The 21,212-nt window shown below is 34.4% G+C and overlaps 1 protein-coding gene across 3 annotated transcripts in view; it reads right to left on the reverse strand.

Moving 5' to 3' along the window:
* VPS13A (vacuolar protein sorting 13 homolog A) overlaps positions 1 to 21,212 on the reverse strand; it is a 213,835-nt gene that overhangs the window by 178,298 nt on the left and 14,325 nt on the right. For all 3 annotated transcript variants that reach the window (XM_037030342.1, XM_037030343.1, XM_037030344.1), the window contains exons 2-9: positions 19,440 to 19,483; positions 17,507 to 17,549; positions 11,872 to 11,967; positions 11,303 to 11,404; positions 6,380 to 6,489; positions 5,629 to 5,688; positions 3,572 to 3,631; positions 3,286 to 3,366 (exon numbers count right to left, since the gene is read on the reverse strand). In XM_037030342.1, the coding sequence (XP_036886237.1) occupies positions 3,286 to 3,366; positions 3,572 to 3,631; positions 5,629 to 5,688; positions 6,380 to 6,489; positions 11,303 to 11,404; positions 11,872 to 11,967; positions 17,507 to 17,549; positions 19,440 to 19,483 (596 nt within the window). The remainder of the gene's footprint in view (positions 1 to 3,285; positions 3,367 to 3,571; positions 3,632 to 5,628; positions 5,689 to 6,379; positions 6,490 to 11,302; positions 11,405 to 11,871; positions 11,968 to 17,506; positions 17,550 to 19,439; positions 19,484 to 21,212) is intronic.

Consider the following 21,212-nt stretch of genomic DNA (forward strand, 5'->3'; position numbering starts at 1 on the left):
AAAAATATGAACAGTGAAAGGACAGCAAACTCAGAGTTATTAACAACCACACCTAAAACAAAAGCAAACCAAGAGGACAGCTAGATCAGGAGCGGAACCATAGAAATGAAGAACACATGGAGGGTTAGAAACAGGGGGGTGGGAGGGGGAGAAGGGGGGAGAAGGCACAGAAAATAGCATAGACAGTAGGTAGAAAATAGATAGGGGGGAGGGTGAGAATAGTGGGGGAAATATAGAATCCAAAGAACTTGAGACACGTGGTTATAAACTAAGAGGGAGAGATTGGTGGGGGAGGGAGGGTGCGGGTGGAGGGGATTGAAGGGGGGGAATAGAACAACTGTAATGGTATAATCAATAAAATATATTAAAAATAATAATAAAAATAAAAATAAAACTTGAAAAAAAAAAGAAAACTCATTAATATACAGAATAAACTGGTGGTTGCCAAGGGCAGAGGATAGGTGGAAGCAAAATGGGTGATGGGAATCAAAATGTACAATCTTCTAGTTATAAAATAAATAAGTAGAGGGGATTTAACATACAGCATGGTTGACTATACTTAATAATGCTGCACTGCATATTTAAAAGTTGCCAAGGGAATATTAAAAGTTCCCATCTCGTGAGCATTCAGGCCAAGATGGAGGTGTACGTAGATATCCTTTGCCCCCTTGCACAACCAAAAGAAGGAAACAACCAATCTAAAAATAAAGAACAACCAGAACTGTCAGAAAATCAAACTGTACAGAAGCCCTTCTTTATCAAGAAGTTAAAGAAGAAACAACCATCCAGACTGGCAGGAGGGGTGGAGATCTGCAGCAAGGTGGCAGCTGTTAGGCAGACAAGGCAGCTGAGAGATGAGAAAGAGACACTGTTCCCTCTCTGATCTCTCCCCCACATACAGCACCACAACACATGGGTTGCCTCACCCTGGTGAATCCTAAGGCTCTGCCCCTTACAACAAAACATGTGTGCAAGACATAGATATAGGGCCCAAATGAAAGAACAGATCAAAACTCCAGAAAAAGAACTAAGTAATGTAGAGATAGCCAACCTATCAGATGCAGAGTTCAAAATATTGATAATCAGGATGCTCACAGAAATGACTGAGTATGAACGCAAAATAAAGGAAGAAGTGAAGGCTATATAAAATGAAATAAAGAAAAATATACAGGAAGCCAACAGTGAAGGGAAGGAAGCCAAGACTCAAATCAATGCTTTGGAACAAAAGGAGAAATAAACATTCAGCCAAAACAGAATGAAGAAACAAGAATTCATAGAACGAGGAGAGGCTTGGGAACCTTCAGGACAACTTTAAACATTCCAACATCCAAACCAGAAGGAGAAGAGGAAGAACAAGAAATTAGAAACTTATTTGAAAAAATAATGAAAGAAAACTTCCCAATGTGGCAAAGGAAATAGACTTCCAGTAAGTCCAGGAAGCTTAGAGAGTCCTAAACAAGTCGGACACAAAGAGGGCCACACCAAGACACCAAGACATCATAAATAAATTCCTCAAGATTAAAGATAATCTTAAAAGTAGCAGAAGAGTGTTACCTGCAAAGTAGTTTCCATAAGACTGTCAGCTGATTTCTTGAAAGAAACTTTACAGGCAAGAAGGAGCTAGAAAGAAGTATTCGAAGTCATGAAGCGAAAGGATCTACATCCAAGATTACTCTACCCAGCAAAGCCATTATTTAGAATAGAAGAGTGTGATTCCCAGATAAGGTTAAGTTAAAGGAGTTCATCATCACCAAGCCCTTATTATATGATATGTTAAAGGGACTTATCTAAGAACAAGATCAAAACTATGAACAGTAAAATGACAACAAACTCACAACTATCAACAACTGAACCTAAAAAAACAAACTAAGCAAACAACTAGAACAGGAAAGATTCACAGAAATAGAGATTACATGGAGGGTTATCAGCAGGGAGGGGGAGGGTGGATAATAGGGAAAAGGGTATGGGGAATAAGCAGCATAGTCAGTAGGTAATACAAAATAGACATGGGGAGATTAAGAATAATATAGGAAATGAAGCAGCCAAAGAACTTATATGTATAACCCACGGACTTAAATTAAAGGAGGGCAATACTGGAGGGTTTGGGGGTACCAGGCAGAAGAGGATAAACAGGAGAAAAAAATGGGACATCTGTAATAGCATAATCAATAAAATATACTTTTAAAAAAGTTCCCACCTCAGGAAAAAATATTTTTATTCATTTTATTCTTATTCTACTACAGTTGTCCTGATTTTTGCCACTTCGCTCTCCTCCACCCAGGGGTGAAAAAAAATTTTGCAACTATGTATGGTAACAGATGTTAACTAGCATTATTCGGATGATCATTTTGTAATACGCTCAATATCAAATCACTATACTGAAACTAGTATAATTATTTATGTCAATTATTAAAAACAAGGTATGTGTTTATACATGTTCATGTACAGGTACTTACGAGGTCTGTCCAGAAAAAGCCTAACCATTGTTAGTATAATGAGAACAGTTGGTACAATAGCAATGTTAACCTGGAAACCAAGGAAAGTGGACCAGAATGCACACCTGTGAACAATAACTTCACTGTACTAGTCAGTGAGGGCAGTAGATGCCGTTGAGTGAGCACGTGTACTGTGTAGCCACCATACTCAAAATGACTAAGTGAGGAGAGCAATGAATCTGCATTAAATTTTGTGTTAAGCCTGAACATTCCTCCACAGAAACTTCACGTGATTCAGAAGGTTGCAGCTATGAGCAACTGGTGATTGGCAGCTTCACCATGATGACGTGCCCCCGCATACATCATGTCCTGGGAAGAATTTTTTAATGAAACATCAAATCACCCAGGTGACTCAGCCCCACTACAGCCCAGATTTGGCATTCTTTGACTTCTAGCTTTTCCCAAAACTAAAGTCACCTTTGAAAGGGAAGAGATTTCAGACTATTGATGAGATACAGGAAAATACAACAAGGCAGCTGATGACGATTAGAACTCTGTGAGGTCTTGAGGTGTGTACTTTGAAGGGAACTGAAGCATCATTGTCCTATGTACAATGTTTCTTTTGTCTTGTATCTTCTTCAACAAATGTCTCTAGCTTTGTGGCTGGATATGTGGCTGGATACTTTGTGGACAGGCCTCATATGCATTCACCTATATCTGTAAATTCTGCTAACAGATTTTGCCTTCAAAAATGACCACTCACTACTGTATGTTAGATAAATGACAATGAAAAAAGCTTTATACAAAATATAATATCAACATGTATACAAACATACAAAAAATTACTTACCAACGAATCATCATAATTAGTAAGATAAAACATCCGAGACTTCACATTCCAATAGGCAAAAAGGTTATCCAATCGGATTAACTGAAAATAAATAGTTTACTGTAGGTCTCATTTTCTTTGAAGGATCTTTAACACATGCTATTTTCAGAAGTCCCAAATAATTCAGTCATATAACAGAGTTAAGCAAGTAAACACAATTCACATAAATTCGTTATATATTACCATTAGCTTTTCTAAAAGTCTCTTTCATCAACTCTCTGGGTTGACAAAATAGAATATTTATTACCTTACGAACTAGTTTCTCAGTTTCATCCTGTAAACAAGGAACCCAGTTTTGATCAGTCGTCTGAAAAGGAAAAATGGTAGTAAAACTGTCATTTCCATGTCATATGTGGCAGAATGATAAATCATATCTATCATGTCCTAGACCAATTTTCCATGAGATATCCTCGGCTATTTCATAACACGGAAAGAATATTAACTGAACATAAGAAGGTCTCTGTTTTCAAGGAGCTCCTTGTTGATTGAAGCAATTATAAACAAGTGTCACCATAGAGGTTAAATGCACTGTTAAATACAGTGCTGGAAGAACACAGTAAGAGCCTCAAACTTGGGGGCAAAGAAAGTGATGTCTAACCTAATATATGACACATGAATAGAAATGACTGATTCCAAGATCCCCAGGGAATGATTCATCCTAAAAAGATATGCAAATACATGACAGGTTCAGAGAACTTAAGAAGCCCAGTTTGACCAGAAAACATAATGCAAAATAAAAGAGCTGAAACCAGGTACATTACTTGGGATTAGATTACAAAAGAATTATAAATGACTTGAAGACAAAACTATGGACTTTATTCTAAAAGCAATAAAAAGCCACTGAGGACAATAAAGTGATCAGGTGCTCATTTAAAAAGATGGTTTTCATTTTTTTGGTAGAGAACTGAATGAAGTAGAAGAGTGATTCTCACTTTCTTATGCAATAGAATCACACAGAGGGTTTTTAAAACGTGGATTGCTGGGCCCATTCCCATTTCTATTTGAATAGGTCTAGGCTGGGAGACAAGCTTCTAAGGACCTCCAAAGATGATGGTCAAAACCACTGTTGTCACAGTCACCAATGACTTTCACAATGCCAAATCCAACAGTTCATTCTCCATCCTTAATTTTTCAACATGAGAGCATCATTTGCCACTTTACCCCACCCAACTTTATTGAATAACTTCCTTTGGCTATTCCTCTTTTTCTTTTCTTTTGCTTGTAGTGGGCCCATATTTTAAACAGTAGTCACACATGCCCTGGCTGGGTGGCTCAGTTAGTTGAAGCATTGTCCCATACACTAAAGGTTGCGGGTTCAATCCCTGGTTGGGCTCATATGGGAGGCCACCAATAGATGTTTTTCTCTCACACACTGATGTCTCTCTCTTCACACCCTCTCTCTCCCTTTCTATAAAATCAGTAAACATATTCTCAGGTGAGGGTTAAAAAATAATAATAAAAAACAATAAGAAATCATACACAAAACCCAATGGATATAACAAATAAAGCATGTAATAAAACACTATATGACAGTTAAACTGAATGAACCGAATTACATGTTGGCAACACAGATGGCAAACACACTGTGAAAAGAAAAAGGGAACTTATGGAAGCATATAAAATACTTACGCAAACTTATTCAAAATCTACCAAATACTATATAAAATTTTAATGGCTATACTATATAATATTTAAAAACTTAGGATGTTTACCTCTGCAGTAGGAGGAAAGTGTAGTAGTAGAGAACAAATATATTTAAACTTCATTTGTAACAGTTCATCCTTTTAAAGTATTTAAAAGTTTGTGAAGAGAAAAAGGAAATTTATAGACAAAAAAGTCAAACCAAATGACAAATTTAACAAGGAGTCATTCTGGTTGCAAGCAAATGTTTCATAATCTTCTGTGTAATCCTATCCTTGTAAATTCTTCAATTTGAAAAATTAGAAAGATTATTATTATTGGTGGTGAGGACACAGTGATTTGTTTCTTTACGCTTTTCTAAAATAAACATTTATTACTTTTATTTTATACATACTCAGAAATGGATTCTTTAAGTAAAAAAGTATCAACTATGATAATTAGCAAATAAAAACAGGCCCTGGTATTTTAACTTGAATTTGATTATCAACCATTATTTTAAATGTGAAATTACCTATCCTCATTTCTAATCGAATCTATGAATTTTCCGTACCAATTCTATATAGATGCCTATTTTTGATGGTGGCACAAGTGAATAGTAATTAGTAGTATGACTATCCATACTACACAATTAAATATGGTTAAATTTATTTTTAAATAAAGTACCTGCATGCTGAGATTTTGAAGGGAAATACCAAATGACAGTGGGCTTTCTCGATTTGTGATCTAAAGAGGAAACACAGTAAATTTCACTCAGGTTTTTAGTAGTGGAACAAAATTCACATTATTAAAAAAAAGTTCACTTTCTGGGAAGTATGCCATTTCAAGCATTTGAAAACATTGTAATACTTTCAGAATAATTTGTATTCATATATTTTTCCTAATACAGTACAAATTAAAACAGTATTAATGCATTAATGCTGTACAGTAATAATATATCTACATAACATATTTCAGTTTACAAAACAAGCTTATAAACAAATGATTTACCCTTGCAGTAGTACTATGAGAAGCTACTTATTATGTGTTTTAGAGAGAATACATGATCTATTTGAGATCAATTATTTAAGTCCTGTTTTACTGACTCCTAGACCAGTGCTCGACCCAAGAAATAAATATTGTATGATTTGAAGTATGTTAAAAATACATAATAGCTAAATTTATAACTCCCATCTATCAAATGTGATAAGAAAGGCATTTTTTTCAATATCTAATGTTTGAACATTTTACAAAAATATAATCAAGACAGTAAGGATTGCAAACTACAACTATAGTTAAAGAAAGAAAGATCATGTCATCTTTCGCCCTACCCCTCCACTTCCCGACATCTGATAGGCTGGCTTCTACAGAGCAGGTTTCAATAAACAATAGAATATATATAAATATAAAAACAAGTATCATCTATTATAATACTTACATCATCTTCATAACGAATATGGATGTTGGAAATTTTCACTTGGAGATTTTTTATGATCTGAGTAATTAATTTTTCTGTGAAAGTGTCCTGTTTCTCCACCAGGTTTTTTTCTAGAATTACAAATATTTCTTTTTTAACTTGAATGAAAAATATACTCAATAAATATCCACATACTGAGGTAAAATAAATGTTAACCTTGTTAAAGAAAAAAATCTATATTTGCAGATTTGCTTTCCAAAAGTCTTCGGTACCAAAGACTTTCAAAAGCAACTAAAAACATGGTGTTCAAAAACTAGTTTCTTGTTCAGGGAAACTAAAGTCAACCTTGCAGAATGTATTGGTATTAAATTGTATAGCTTCCCTCTGTTAACTATACCTGAATAGTTCACAAACCCATCCACCCAGGAATCAGCACCAGAAGGGCCCAATTTGCTTGTGGGTAGCAGAGGAAGTGACTGAAAGCAAGACAAGAACCAAGCAGCGCAGCATTGTTCCCCCTCTGACATCTCCCGCACATACAGCCCCCACAACACAGCAACCTGGGTTGCCCCATCCTGGCAAATACCTAAGGCTACATCCCTTACTACATAACAGGCAAGCCAAAACAACAAAAAAAATATGGCTCAAATGAAAGAACAGATCAAAAATCAAAAAATAGAACTAAGTGATGAAGATACAGCCAACCTATCAGATGCTGAGTTCAAAACAATGGTAATCAGGATGCTCACATAAATGGTTGAATATGGTCACAAAACAGAGGAAGAAGTGAAGGCTGTGCAAAGTGAAATAAAGGAAAACATACAGGGAACCAACAATGATGAGAAGGAAACCAGCACTCCAATCAGTGATTTGGAGCAGAAGGAAGAAACAAACATTCAACCAGAACAGAATGCAGAAACAAGAATTCAAAAAAATGAGGAGAAACTTAGGAACCTCCAGGATGACTTTAAACCTTCCAACATCCAAATTGTAGGGGTTCCAGAAGGAGAAGAGGAAGAGCAAGAAATTGAAAACTTATTTTAACAAATAATGGAGGAGAACCTCCCAATCTGGCAAAGGAAATAGACTTCCAGGAAATCCAGAAAGTTCAAGAGTCAAAAAAGTTGGACCCAAGGAAGTATACACCAAGGCACATCATAATTACATTAGCCAAGATGAAAGATAAGGAGAGAATCTTTAAAAAGGCAGCAAGAGTAAAGGACACAGTTACCTACAAAGGAGTGCCCATAAGACCATCAGGTGATTTCTCCAAAGAAACCTTGCAGGCAAAAAGGGGCTGGAAAGAAGTATCCCAAGTCATGAAAGGCAAGGACCTATATCCCAGATTACTCTATTTAGGAAAGCTATCATTTAGAATGGAAGGGCAGATAAAGTGCTTCCCAGATAAGGTCAAGTTAAAGGAGTTCATCATCACCAAGCCCTTATTATATGAAATGTTAAAGGGACTTACTTAAGAAAAGAAGATAAAAAACATGAACAGTGAAATGACAAGAAGCTCACAGTTATTAACAATCAGACCTAAAACAAAAACAAAAATGAACTAAGCAAACAACTAAAACAGGAACAGAATGAGAGAAATGCACATCGCATGGAGAGTTATTAGCAGGGAGGGGGAGGGAAGAGAATGAGAGAAAAGGTACAGGGAATAAGAAGCATAAAGGGTAGGTACAAAATAGACAGGGGGAGGTTTAGAATGGTATGGGAAATGGAAAAGCCAAAAAACTTATATGTACAATCCATGGACATGAACTAAGGTGGGGAAATGCTGGTGGGAGGGTTGGTGCAGGACAGAGGGGAATAAAGTGGAGAAAGAAATGGGACAGCTGTAATAGTATAATCAATAAAATATATTTCTAAAAAACTATACCTGAATAAAGATATGAAAAACAATTAAGATGATTAGGTAAGAATTAAAATAGGCTTCAATGAGAAAAGCCAGAGAGAGCAGCATAGGCGGACTCTATTAAAATTAAAGATAACAGCGTAAGTTGTGAAACAGTTGAACACGACCCTCCTCCTGAGGACTACAAAATATGGTAATTATCTCCCTCTCTCCTTCCCAGCAAGAATGAAGATCATCATCTTTTTTTTCCATAAAAACTGTATTTACTATCTCCAGTTTCAATACTTTTCAGGGAAATGGAAAGAATGAGAAATTGAGGTTCCTAGTCTTTTTAATATGCCTTTGATAACAATGAGTTACTACCCCTTTTCTCCCCCACTTAAAAACACCAGTGAAAGCTATCTCCTTTCCTCTTCCTGGTCCTGTTCTACCTGCATGTACATGTTACCTATCTTTTCCTCTCATGACCAACTACTCCCTAACTCGGCTGGCACAGGAGGCCTTCAAGGAAAGCCGATGAAAATGTCAGTGTGAGTGAATGACAAGTAAACATATTTGAATATAAGAACTTTAGAATTAGTAAGTACACATAAGCTCTTTGAAGACAGAGGTTTTTAATCTTTAAATCACACCACGACCTAATAAAACCCTTTACTCTATAAATTTGTTCATTCAATTAAATGCTAAATCTTTCTTTGATTATTCATTAGTTCCCTCCTGATTTCTTTATCCAGCTCAGATTCCATAATTTATTTCACCAACACTTTAAAGTCTTGGTCCTTTTTCCTCATTTTCCTCTGTCAATACAGCTCCAACCCTGAATAAAACCAACTATCTACATTTAACATAAATATGCCTATATCTTGCCAGGTGAGCAGTGCAGAAGAAAAATCCCAATAGGACAGACTAGAACTACTGTAAATTAGCCATCCCCAATTTCTACCAAACAGCAGCCTTGCTACATTTCTCCAGTCAACTTGTTCACTCTCTCCAGAACAACTATTTAAAAATTATTTTTGAATTTCCTCAAAGTGCCAACAACCTCCCCACTGCTCTCTTAGTACATGACATTGCTTCCAACTTTGGAAGAAATAGAAGCTCCCCCTCTGAAATCATCAACCCAAATATCTATTTCTAAGGTGACCAATGATCTCTGTATCTTAAATAAAATGATTATTTCCTAATCCTCAATTCAGCTGGTATCTCAGTAGGACCTGATACATTTTTCTTCCTAAAACACCCTTTTTCCCATGGAAATCATAATGTGGAATCATAATGTCCACATTTCCTTCTACTTATTTGACCACTCCTCCTTGGTCTTTTTCTAGTATTCTCTTCTATACAATCATAAAATGTGGGATTTCCTCAGGGCTCAGTGCTGGGACTGTTTCTCTTATTCTACACTGCTGCTGCAGGAATGGCGTCCACACCTTATAGTCTAAAATATGCTGATAATTCTCACATGTATATTGAGTAATGTAGAAAGTGAGATACATCACAGAGAAGTTGGTACATTCAGTAAACTACAAATAGGTCAGTAGGCTGGAGCAAACAATAGAGGAGATATGAGAGAAGCAATAATGAGGCTGGAGAGGTAAGCAGGATTCAAATCACAAGAGCTTTTATATATCTTGTGTAAGAGTTCAAACTTCTACATGATAACAATAAGGTATCTCTGATCAATTTTAAGCATGGCTAAACAGTTGTCTTTTAGACTTAAGTATAAATAGAAATAGGAGGGACATCTGACTAAACATGATGGACTGCATCTAAGAGGAATATTTCCCTATTCCTCAGTAAAACTCCACTAATGCAAAAAGTAAAGGGAAAAATAGATAAATCCAGAAGGCCAAAAGAAAGAGTATAAGAGAAAGAATATATAAGAGACAGATAGCTTCAAAAAATTAGAAGCTGGAAAGCAGATGGCCTTAGCCAACTTAGAGAAGAAATTTATTCCTAAATGCCCAAAGACAGAGATAACAATGAAACACAAGACAAGCCAAAAAAAAAGAAAGGAAGGGAAAAGGGAAGGGAATGGAAGGGAAGAAGCAAGGAGAAAGGAGGGAAGAAGGAAAGGAAGGAAAGGAAGGAAAGGAAGGAAGGAAAGAATTAACGAACCCTGGAAAGATTCAGGAACTGGAGTCCTCAGAAAACATGAATAGTAAAGAGAATGGTGGAGGGGCATAATACACAGATTGCTTTAGCCTGTATAATGAGCAGTTAGAGACTTCCAGGTACTCACTCTCCTTCTCCCAACCCACACAGCAAAGCCACTACCTTTTCCCTACACCAGAAACACAAGCAAAGCTTTATTCTGGAGAAAATTAACCTGGCAGACTCCAACTCTGAAATCACATAGATGAAGCTACTGGGAGATTTTATCACACCAAAAACACGTAAGTAAAAAGATCTACATAATATACAACCAGACCCAGATCAACCTACTATTGCCAAGCAAATATTAAAGCTGTACCAGAAAATACATGTAATCAGATAATACTCTTTGGCTCAGTGGTAAACTCTTATATAAAGCCATGGGAACATAAACAATGAATATTGATTTACACAAAAATGTGACATATCTATACTGGGAATATGGAAAAGAGGTTAATCTTCATAGTACATAAAATTAAGTTTATATATAAAATTATATATAAATATAATAAATCAAGTAATAAAGACATAATCATTTTATATAGCCATTTGAAAATAAACAAAAAAACAAACCCTTAAAAAGATGAAAATAGATCTATAGGGAGTAGTTAAGCCAAGAGACAGAATTTTTTTAAATTATAGGTCATACACTACTAGTTATCTTTTAAAGCAATGTATATGTATTCTATCTCAACAAAATTTTAAAATTAAAGGAAAAATCCTAGAAGACTTAGGAAAGAGCGGACTGGAGGACAGCTGATGCTGATTAGAATTGTGTAAGGTCCCAAGGTGCCTACTTTGAAGGGGACTAAGGTGTCATTGTCCTCCAGAAAAAAACTGTTTCCAGAAAAAAATAATATTCAAATACAACCAATATTTAGGCCTTTTCCCCATTTCTTATTATCATTCTTATTTGCTTTCTTTACCTTGATCAGCTACTTTTTGTTTTGCTTCTTCTATCCTTTTTAGCTCCTGTTGCTTTGCTTCCAAGAGTTGCTTTTCTTCTTTTAAAGGATCATATTTTATTACTACAGGAAACATAAAAAGAATCTTATCTTAAATTTAAGACTCATTCCAAAAAATATACTAGGGAATAATCACTAGTTCCAAGTCTACAAAAATTTAACATAAAAACCTAGACATAAACCTAAACAAAAAATTTAACACAGGTAATTTAACTCAATTACCTATTACCAAATTTAAATAGTAAAAGAAAGTTCCCCAAAAGTACTCTGACCATGTAGCTCTGTTGGCTGGGTGTCATCCTGCAAAGCAAAAGGTCACTAGTTGCAGTTCTGTCCCTGGTCAGGGAGCATATGAGAGGCAACCTATCCATGTTTCTCTCCCTTTCTCCCTCCCCTCCCCTCTGTCTAAAAATAAATAAATAAAATCGTTTAAAATTTTTTCCCAAAAATATTTTGAACAAATATAATATAAAGACTTTCCATCCACAAAAAAGAATAATTTAAATTATAATGTTTACAATTTGACTTACTAGAAGAAGGCACTATGAGTAAATAAATGTTTTCCAGTACAGCTACAACTGGTTGAGTATACAGGTTTTTCCATGGAATTTTAAGATTTAGATTACCTACATTAAAAAAAAAACAAAAAAAATTATTCACTTAACCAACACTTACTGTCAGCCTATTTTCTGCCAGACATTAGCAGAAATAAAGTGACCTCTGCCACCACAAGCTCAGACACTTTATACAAAGCTATCTTACAACAAAAAGCAAGCCTTTTGGGAAAATTTGAAATTATTTGCATTAGTATTGTTGGAAAATCCACTAAATGATAACCTAAATATTTATAAGTTTATTTTTATGGCAGTCTGTATCACAAACATTCTAATATTCTTCTTCTATTAACAAACAATCCTTAATATTGTGTCAGTCCTTAATATTTAGAATCTCCTCATTCTTACTCTAAATTTCTATAAGTAATTTCCATATACTTTAAAATAGTAGATTATATACTTTGTGTTATTTTCACATATATGAGTGGTGATCCCCCAAAATACAATTTACTTATTTAAAAAACTGTATTTAAGTTGGCTCCATAGCTCAGGGATTAGAGCACTGGTCTCGTAAAAACCTGTATTTATTTTTACATTTTTAAACTTCAATCATCTTCAAAGTACTCTCCATTTGATGTAACACACCTAACAAGATGTTTTTCCCATTGCTCAAAACAATTTTTGAACTCATCAATTTTGATGCCTTTTAAGCGCTTCTGCCATTTTTGTGTTTCACCTCTTCCACATCAGCAAAATGTTTCCCTTTGAGGACTTTTTCATACAAGGAAATAAAAAATGTTGCTCAGGGTGAGATCAGGTGAATAGGGAGGGTGGGGCACCAGGATCATGCTGTTCTTTGTCCAAAAGGTACTGAACACTCAGCGAGGTGTGGGTAGATGTGCTAGTCAATCACCCATCATGAAATGGGCAAATACGCTGACAGAGTTGTCAAAAATAAAAAAATCACTGAATCTGAATGCAGCCTCTCACACCACCACCAGCTGGTACACTGATACAGATGGGTTCCTAGAACACTCACCTACCAGGGGCCTGTACTACAAGGGGCCTGACCTCTAGAAGAGAACGCTCTTTTGGGGAGGATCCCCCTCCTACAGTAATGTACAGCTTTGCAATGGGGGTGCATTCTAAGAAATTTGTTATTAGGTGATTTTGTCATTGTGCAAACATCGTAAGGTATACTTATACAAACCTACATGGTCTAGCCTAGTATGCACCTAAGTGATATAGCCTACTGCTCCTGGGCTACAAACCTGTACAGAATGTTCTTATACAAAGAAACACAAAATTAAATCAAGAACAAGAGAAAATGATACAATGAGGTGGCCAAGTTAAGCACAAGATGTATGAGGCTATTGTAGGCATAACATGGCAAATGATTCACAACCAACTTTTTTTAAGTAGAAAAAGTACACTCTAAAATACAATTAAAAAGCATAAAGTAAATACATAAAACAATAAGTCATTTATTATCTTTATCAAGTATTATACACTGTACCTAAGTGTATGTGCCATACTTTTAAACTAGCAGTGCAGTAGGTTTGTTTACACCAGGACCACCACAACCACATGAGTAAATGCAGTGAGTTGCAATAGTTACGACATCACCAAGCAGCAGGAATTCTTCAGCTCCATTATAATTTCAAGAGACTATAGAGTACACTCAGTCTTCTGTTGACCAAAATGTCATGATGCAATGTATGAATGTATGTACAGTAATATACATGTATATGATTATCACCACAGTATATACACACAAATATCTCTAGTAATAATGAGGATCATGGGAAATATTTGAGAATTATTCAAACAAATATTTTACAACCCAAGAGGAAAAGAATTAAACATCTTGAATGAAAAAATACCATATAAGGAGTTGTCTATACTATCAACTCCAGTTTTGTATTTAGAAAATTATATAATAAAGAGTTTTCAATTATTTAGAAAGTATGGTCTTCAAATTTAGAAAAAGCAGTCATAACTGAGAAAGGGAAAGATTATTAAATACACTATTATCACACTGACTGCCAAATTAGTAATTTGGCAAGGGGAAAAAATCTACCTGTATCTCTTTCCATAACCCATGTTTTAAAAACTGATGAAGAAAAACATTTATTCACACAATGTGAATCTCGAGAAAAAGAAACTATCAGATTTCTAAAAGAGGAATAACTCTTTCTAAGTTTTTAAATCAGAGAAGATGGTGACCATTTGAAATTTCTGTACAGTACAAAATGTAACCAAAATGAAATAAATGAGTTGACATATTTAAGTTTATTTATAATTGTATCAAGCAGACTGATTACACACATATACACATGCATTAATAATCTGAAAAAGTAAATGAATTTAAGGACAAAGAACAGTGACAAAATAGCATTCAATAATCAAAGAAAAACATGTAAAATTAATAATGTGACATTTTCACCACTCAATCTTTTTTTTTACCAAACTTTTTTCTCTCATTATAAGACTTCTTATAGAACATTTGGAAACTTCATAAAAATATAAATGAGGTTAATTACAAAAATCACCCACATGAAGACAACTACTTTTAAAATATGTACGTATGAATATTTATATTTGATAAATGTGGAATTCTGCATACTTAATGAGGAAAGCTTTGAAAGATCAGTAAGAATAACAATGTACAATAATAGCAAGAATAACAATGTACAATAATTAACATGTTCCTATAAAACTACTACTGTACCACTCATTTGGAAACATGTATTTCTTGCATTCAACAAATTATGTTTCTATTATATGCTAGGTATTGTGCTAAGTGCTATAGATACAATAAAAATTCAATCCACTTCTCAAAAAACTTATTGTCCAGCAGAAGGAAAAAATTATATTAAAGATTGACAGGTGTATAAACAACACCTTAAATGAGTATGGAAATTATTGTGTACTAGGAACTTAATGCAGCATACTTTCCACTATCATGTATTAACACTAAAAATTACGTTATTACCATGGTTAAACATGCTCAGGCAAGAAAAAAGAGGAAAGAAAGAGGGCAGGCTCTAAATGAAATCAAATCTATCAACCTTCCTTGTACGTTTTCTTACTTTTCTTGAATTGATGTTAAATTTATAAATACTGAAATATAGTGACTATAATGATAAAATCCAATTACTTTTGGAAATTTTTTAAAGCTACATGAAAATATTTACTGTAATATTTTATAGTTTTGAAAATACATGATTTCTCTACAATGTCCAAATATGTACTATTTTATTGTAACACTACTATAAAAAATAAATGAGGTCAAATTAACATGGATTATATTTAATGAGAAATCATTAAATGTAAGAGTATGAAATTCTACATATACTATGATTACAAGTAATTAAAGGGTACAAATAAAAATCATAGAAATATGCAAAAATAAATGTTAGGAGGAAAAGTAATGACTACCATGGTTTCCCCTCTTATTTATACTAAAATGTCTTTAAATTAGGAGGAGTGGAGATAATTGTGTCTCAGCAATGTAAGATAATAAAAACTTCCATGGGTCTAACAGTCTAATGGTCTAACCGTTAGGGTCCACTTTGTGTGGTATCAGAAACTGTAGCCCCACACAAGGAAGGCCTTGCCTGTAAATCTTGACTGGAACAAGGGGAATGCAGGTGGCAGGCACAACCCGATTTAACACTGAGGGTTCCCATGGGAAATCAGGCCTGAAGAATACATTGTATCCTTTGAAGCTTGCTTTGCTTTGCTACAGCCCTGTTGGCATAAACCAGATGTTTAAGTACAAAACATAAGGAGTGAACTCCTTAACTCATGAAATACACCTGAACAACCATCTGGTGTCAGCATGTCTAACAGACCCTGATCTGAGGCAGATCTCTTTCTTCTATTGTCATCTATAATCTGTTTTTTATAACTGTAGCCTTTGGACACTGACTGATGAGCTATGCATGTACGCTATATACCCCTGCACATACCGATCCCAATAAAAACTGTTTTGGAGAAGGGCTCAGGGCATTCTCCACCAGAGCCGCCTCCTTTTGCGACTGAACAACAGATTGTGTCTGTGATGAATCATTCTCATCCGCGGCAGGGAAGGCTCCACAGGAAGAAACATCCCATAGTCTAACACCGACCATAAGTACACAAAATTATGGAGATATTTATCATATAACTTAGATGAGCTTTCAAAATACCTTGTTCCGTGTATAAAAGGCACATGAACAAAGTCAAATGGGGACAGAACTGAGGGCAAGAGGTGGGGATGGCTGGAATGGGTGGGAGTGGTAGGGGAAAAATGGAGACGACTGTACAGTAATTAAAAAAAAATACTGTATCTACTTTACCAAGAACCATCATAAATCTTGAGCAGCTACTTAGGCACTCTGTGCCTCTTTCCTCATTTGTAATATGAAACAGCATTACTATCCCCATCAGGTGGTCATGGGAACAAAAGGAGATAACATACTTGAAGTGCTAGATTCACTATATAGCACATATTCCTCAATCAAGAGGAGCTACTAACTGAGAATGATGGTGATGATGATGGTCACCCTGCATGGTTGACTTTCCCAATTAGCAGATAAGAATCTTGAGGACAAATATCACATAGCTAGTAAATTGTGGCAGGTCTCTCTGCTTCCGAAATGCACACTTTTTCTATGCTATCTCCACCCCATCTTCTGCAGCCTAACTACTACACAAACTATCTGTACAACAAAGTATATCTAGATAACTTTCAAGTCTTAAATAATGACACTATCATCATGCACAATATTTAAAGCAATAAAGTTTAAACAGTAATTTAAACAATGAAACTGAAACAATAAGTAAACATAAGAAATGAAACATATATGTTATTAAACATTTTATTTTTAAGTATATTTTATTGATTATACTATTACAGTTCTCCCATTTTTTCTCCCTTCCATCCCCCTCTGCCCTGCACCCCTCCATTCCCCTCCACTAAGTTCAACTCCATGGGTTGTACATATAAGTTCTTTGGCTTCTCTTTTTCCTATACTATTCTTAACCTCCCCCTGTCTATTTTGTACCTACTAATTTATGTGTCTTACTCCCTGTACCTTTTAATCAAACACTTTAAAACACACATTCCAATCAGTTTTTGCTCCAGCAATACATTTACAATGTAAAATATCAACACCAGGAAAATAATACCGAAAAAGAACTAGCACAACATTCATGGAAACCTAGAAAACTTCCTGGGGGGAGAAACTTGGTTTCTGATAGGTCCATAACCACACTGTCTGGCTGCTTTGGACTCTACTCCCTACACCACATATCCACGGTCCATCAGAATACAGAAATGATAACTAGTTAGAAACCTAAAAATACAAGTGGGTTTTGCTCTCAAATAACTCATTTTTAACACCTAATAAGATGTATAATTTCATACATATTAGGCAAAGAATATGTGGACCACACAATATTTTTAAGTCATACAGTTAAGTTCCACCTAAATGAAAACACATGCTTATTTTCAATTAATGCTCAGAAACATTAAAAAATTCACATTACAGAATACTGAATACTAAGTATATTATTCTGGTTTCATGTCCAGCACGGAGAACATTCAAATAAACAGAGAGCTTACCTATATGACCAACTTTAACTTTAAATGGTACATCCAGTTGACTCTACAAAAAATATACAGATATAAAATATTAGTACACATATAATTCAATAAAATAGATGACTATTTGTTTCTTCTAGAATTATTTAAAGGCTTTAAGTTAACTTACATCTTCCCTTTACCTTCAACACATTTAAATTTATAAATATATAATTGGATTATTGTGCTCAAATCCCTAAAATTCAGGAAGACTGATCTTTTTGAAAATAAATAGGGAAAAGGCTCTACAGTAATACTGACCACCTAAGTTACCCATACCAGAATTGCAACCACTTTTACCTTGTGGTTAAAAAAAAGTGGAAAAAATTCCACTGCCAGCAAGTACTTGTAAAGAGATTAAAGCTCCATATTGCAAAAATATCACGAAAAACTTCTCCACATTCAGTGGGGGAAAGGGCAGCCTTTCTAGTAAGTGGTGCTGGGAAAACTGCATACCCATTTGCAAAAGAATGTAATATACAAAAATTAACTCAAAATGGACCAAAATGCCTAAACAGAAGAACTAAAACTATAAAACCTTTAAAGAAAACATAAAATAAAATTTGGCAGTGATTTCTTGGATATATCACACCAAAGTCAAAGGCAACAAAAGAAAAAAAAACAAAGTTCAATGTCATCAAAATTAAACATTTTTGCAAATCAAAGAACACCATCAACACATAAGGCAACCCACAGAATAGGGGGACATATTTACAAATCATGTATCTAATAAGGGTAAAAATCCAGACTATATAAAGAACTATAAAACTTGACCAAAAAACTCCTAAGATATTGATAACAGCTTTCAACAGTCATCTCCCTTAAGGACATATACAAATGGCTAATAAACACATGACTTTATTAGTCATGAAAGAAATGATAAGAAAAACCAAAATGAGACACCTCTTTATACCCATTAGGATTCGTATTATCAAAACAACAGAAAATAAATGTTGTCAAGGATGTAAAAAAACTGAAACCCACATGCATTGCTAGTAGGAATATAAAATGCTTCAACTGCTATAGAAAACAGTTTAGTGGTTCCTGAAAAAGCTATAAAGATAAATTTACCATATATGGTAATATATGCAATCCAGCAACTCAGCTCCTAGGTATTTACTTGCATGGAAAGCAGGGACTCGAAAAGCTATGTGTATGCTCATATTCATGGCAGCACTTTTTATAAGAGCCAAAAGACAGAAACAATCCAAGTGTCCATCAACAGAAGAACAGATAAAATGTGGCAAATACATATATTAGAATATTATTTGGCCATGAAAAGAAAGATGTTCCGATATACACTATAACATTGGTGTACCTTGAAGGAATTACACTAAGTAAAACAAGCCAGACAGAAAAGGACAAAATAGCATCATTCTAATTATATGAGGAACCTGGAACAGGTAAATTAATAGAAACAGAAAATAGATTAGAGGTTACCAGAGTCTACAGAGAGAAGGACTGAAAAGTTAATTTTTTCATGGTTACAAGGTTCCCTTTGCCAGAATGAAAAAGTTTTAAAAACAGATACCGGTAATGGTTGCACAACATTGTAAATGTAATTAATGCCACTCAATTCTATACTAAAAACTGATTAAAATAAGGAATTGAAGATAACTGGGAAAATAAGTAAAAAATATATAATATATAGAAACTAATACAACATTGTGTTTCAATTATACTTGAATAGCTTTTAAAAATAAAACCATAAAGATATATGAGAAGATTTTTAAGTGAAGAAAATTACGCTGTCAGTTTGTGATTTTAAGATTAACAATCCATTTTTGCAAAATTCACATTTTGCAAAAATTACTTTAAAAAGATTTTCTCAAACTTGAATGATTTAAGGTGACAAAGTAAATCAGGAGAAAGTCTATAAAAATGCACTAACAAATTTCTTACGGTCAAAACATACCAGGGCATTTTCTTTAATTTCCAGGTTCTTCAGAGCCACAGCTCCTATAAAAAGATTAAAAAATAAAATTGAAGTATTCAAATATTTTCCATTTTAAAAGTTAGATGTACTTCATTCCTAAAATGTTGCGTTAAGAAAAAGTAGTTAAAAATAGGATAAAGGCTTGGCCAAAAAGTTTGTTTGATTTTTTCCATACGATGGCTCTAGTAGTGCTTAGTCGTCTTTAACATCATTAGAAACAATTTTGTTAGATCATATTGTGACAGCTGTCATATCAGCATGTGTTTAAAAAATAGGAAAATTGGTGAATTTTTGTACATTTTATTATTGAAGATGGAAGACAATAAGCAACACTTCTTGTGTACGTGCTTAATTTCAAGGAAGATAAAATCACAACTGAAACTCAAAAAAAGATTTGTGCAGTATTGGAGAAGATGCTGTGACTGATCGAATGTGTCAAAATTGTTTTTGCAAAGTTTCTTGGTACTATTGACATTGCGGCCAAATAATTCTTCGCTGTGGGGCTGTCTTGAGGGTTGGAAGATGTTTAGCAGCATCCCTGGCTTCTACGCACTAGAAGCCAATAGCAGGGGAGAGTTGACATATTCAAAATATCTAAAACAATACAGTTATTGGGAAAAATGAAAAATGTGTCTTTTATTTTATAGAAAAAACTAAATGAACTTTTTGGCCAATCCAATACCTAAGAGAAAACAAAATCCAATTATAACCTTACTAGCTCACCTTCACTTTTCAACTTGTCTAAGATTGTATGTTTGACCAAACATCATTTATCATAAGTTATGACCTCTGTAGTTGTAGCGCCATGTTTTTACATTTTAATCAGAATTACACAAATAACATGAATCTAGCAAGGCAGAACAATATAAGAACAAGATACAAAAATGAATTATATTTAAATATATTTGTAATGAACTGGAAATTCTTTAATCCAAAATCAGCAAGATACATAAACTTCCCAAACTAAAGTACAAAGAGAAAATAATAATAGAACAGTGTGTCCAACAACTGGAGGACAATTGTAATAGTTGTAACATATGCATAATGGAAATGCTAGAAGGAAAAAAGGCAAAATAATGGATTAATAATGACAGAGAAATTTCCAAAATTAACGATAAAGACACCAAACCACAGATCCAGGAAGCTCAGAGAACGCCAAGCAAAAAAATACAAAAACAAAACAAAATAAAACTTACACCTAGGTATATCATAACCAAACTGAAGAAAACCAAAGACTAAGAAAAATCTTGAATGTCATCCACAAATGCCACTTACTTCTGGGTGTACATCCAAAGGGAAAAAAAATGAGAAATCACCATGATATCTCTACTCCCACATTCATGGCAACATTTTCACAATAGCCAAGATATGTTACCAACCTAAGTGTGTACATCAACAGAGAAGGGATAAAGGGAAGGGACACGCATAAAAAATAAAATATATGAAATACTCAGCCATGAGAAAAAAATCCTGCCATTTGCTATACCACAGATAGATATTAGAGGGCATTATGTTTAGTAAGATAAGGCAGACAATGAAAGACAAATATTTATGTAGGATATAAAAAGTCGAACTCAGAAACAGAGAGTAGAATGGTTGTTACCAGGAGCTGGGATGTAGGGGAATTGGGGAGGAGATGTTTAAATGTACAAACTTGCAACTAGGAAATGAGTAAATTCTGGAGATCTAATGTACATCATAGTGATTATAGTCAACAATATTGTATTACATACTACAAAATTGCTAAGAGAC

This window comes from Sturnira hondurensis, unplaced genomic scaffold (genome assembly GCF_014824575.4).
Source record: "Sturnira hondurensis isolate 20B ecotype Veracruz unplaced genomic scaffold, ASM1482457v3 Scaffold0020642, whole genome shotgun sequence".
NCBI classification, from domain to species: domain Eukaryota; kingdom Metazoa; phylum Chordata; class Mammalia; order Chiroptera; family Phyllostomidae; genus Sturnira; species Sturnira hondurensis.